This window comes from Amphimedon queenslandica, unplaced genomic scaffold, assembly GCF_000090795.2.
Source record: "Amphimedon queenslandica unplaced genomic scaffold, v1.1 AMPQUscaffold_9332, whole genome shotgun sequence".
Lineage (NCBI taxonomy): Eukaryota > Metazoa > Porifera > Demospongiae > Haplosclerida > Niphatidae > Amphimedon > Amphimedon queenslandica.
The window spans coordinates 1-1488 of record NW_003550396.1 but is presented as its reverse complement, the minus strand read 5'-3'; the positions used below and the strand labels follow the sequence as shown (position 1 = coordinate 1488).

Below are 1488 nucleotides of genomic sequence, written 5' to 3'. Positions count from 1 at the left end.
TACATGTACTATAGCTGGTGTACAGTACGTGTTTTTGGGTAAAATGAAAGTAATGCAAACATTTGAAGCTAAACAAAAATAGCAAAAACAGTCTACTGCAACCTATGCATGTTCTTTTATTGTAGGCATCGAGTCATAATACACACAACATTCAGAACTGGTAACTCCCATAATCAACAGCAACTGGAGTGGAGAGAATTACATTTACAGCATGTTTATTGATTACATGTACATGTACGTGTATACCTCATGTAACCTAATGTACTAGTTGTACATAAAGAGACAATAAACTAAGTACTCGTTCTATACAAACTCCCTAACCTAATATAACCTAATGTGCAATATCTCTTATTATGGCAAAATTACCAAAAACCTTAAATTAATTAACTAAAATTAATTAATTAATTAAAATTAATCAACTTAAATTAATATATTACCGATAGGATTGAGGAGGTCCTCCAGTGGTTCTTCAGGACTAACAGGCCAACAAGGTAGTGTCTTGCTGACTCCATTACAAAACTGACACCTGTAATCAAATAAAGGTTGATTCACCCAGGCTAATGGAACCTACATGAATAGAGAAGAGAGAGAGAGAGAGAGAGAGAGAGAGAGAGAGGGAGGAAGAAGCGAAGGAATGATGATGCAGTTACAGCAATAATAATAATAATAATAAAATAACTCTTTTGTTATTTTTATTCCAATATCTAAGTTTGGGTTCACTATAAATGCTTTATGATAAGTTTTCTTATGTTGTATAAGGTTTTCACACTACATGTACATGTATATGCATTGAAAATTTCATAATCACCTACTATAGTAAAATATACAATGTAATATGAACAAACACAATTAATGTACATGTAAATGAAATATAAAGCACAGTACCACACTGAGCACAGGATATCTACAACAGTACCAGTATACTGTAGTCATTACAGTAACCACAACAATGTCTTTACCTTCTCTTCTTTCTTCTTTTTCTTGTAAACAGCATAAACTGCCAGACAGAGAGTAGCACCCTGAGGGATGTCCCTACACAACACCATAATGAAATAAAAGAAGTGAAAACACACTGAGAGACAATGAAACAAGGAAAGAAATCAAAATTACTGCAAGAGAAAGACAGAGCATATTGTACACAGGTGACTGTCAAACAGGTACATGTACATTGTACATACACGTGCATATAAATACAATATTCAGTATTGTATTATGTAGATCAAGGAATAAATTTTGGGAGACTAATCTAGCTGAAAATGAGAGACTTTAGGACATCTATATAGGCTAAGCATGATAGAGCAAATTCTAATTAGAAATGGGAAATTTCAGGAGACCAAATATGGGTAAAGCCTCTAAACCCCATCTAGATCTAACAGTGGATGTACTATAAAAATTAGAGCTGAAACAGATATCCTGATTATCCGGATATCCGTTTATAAATTTAGTATCCGGATAGTAATTTTTGACAAATAGGATAATTAAACTTAA

At 32.9% G+C, this 1488-nt stretch overlaps 1 protein-coding gene across 1 annotated transcript in view; it reads right to left on the bottom strand.

The window, feature by feature from the left end:
* The window catches only part of LOC109590885 (phosphatidylinositol 4,5-bisphosphate 3-kinase catalytic subunit delta isoform-like), a 2451-nt gene extending 1314 nt beyond the window's left edge, over nt 1-1137 (bottom strand). The window contains exons 1-2 of the mRNA XM_020006734.1: nt 960-1137; nt 439-567 (exon numbers count right to left, since the gene is read on the bottom strand). Of these exons, the coding sequence (XP_019862293.1) occupies nt 439-567; nt 960-1046 (216 nt within the window). The 5' untranslated portion in view covers nt 1047-1137. The remainder of the gene's footprint in view (nt 1-438; nt 568-959) is intronic.
* Nucleotides 1138-1488: the final 351 nt, after the last annotated feature.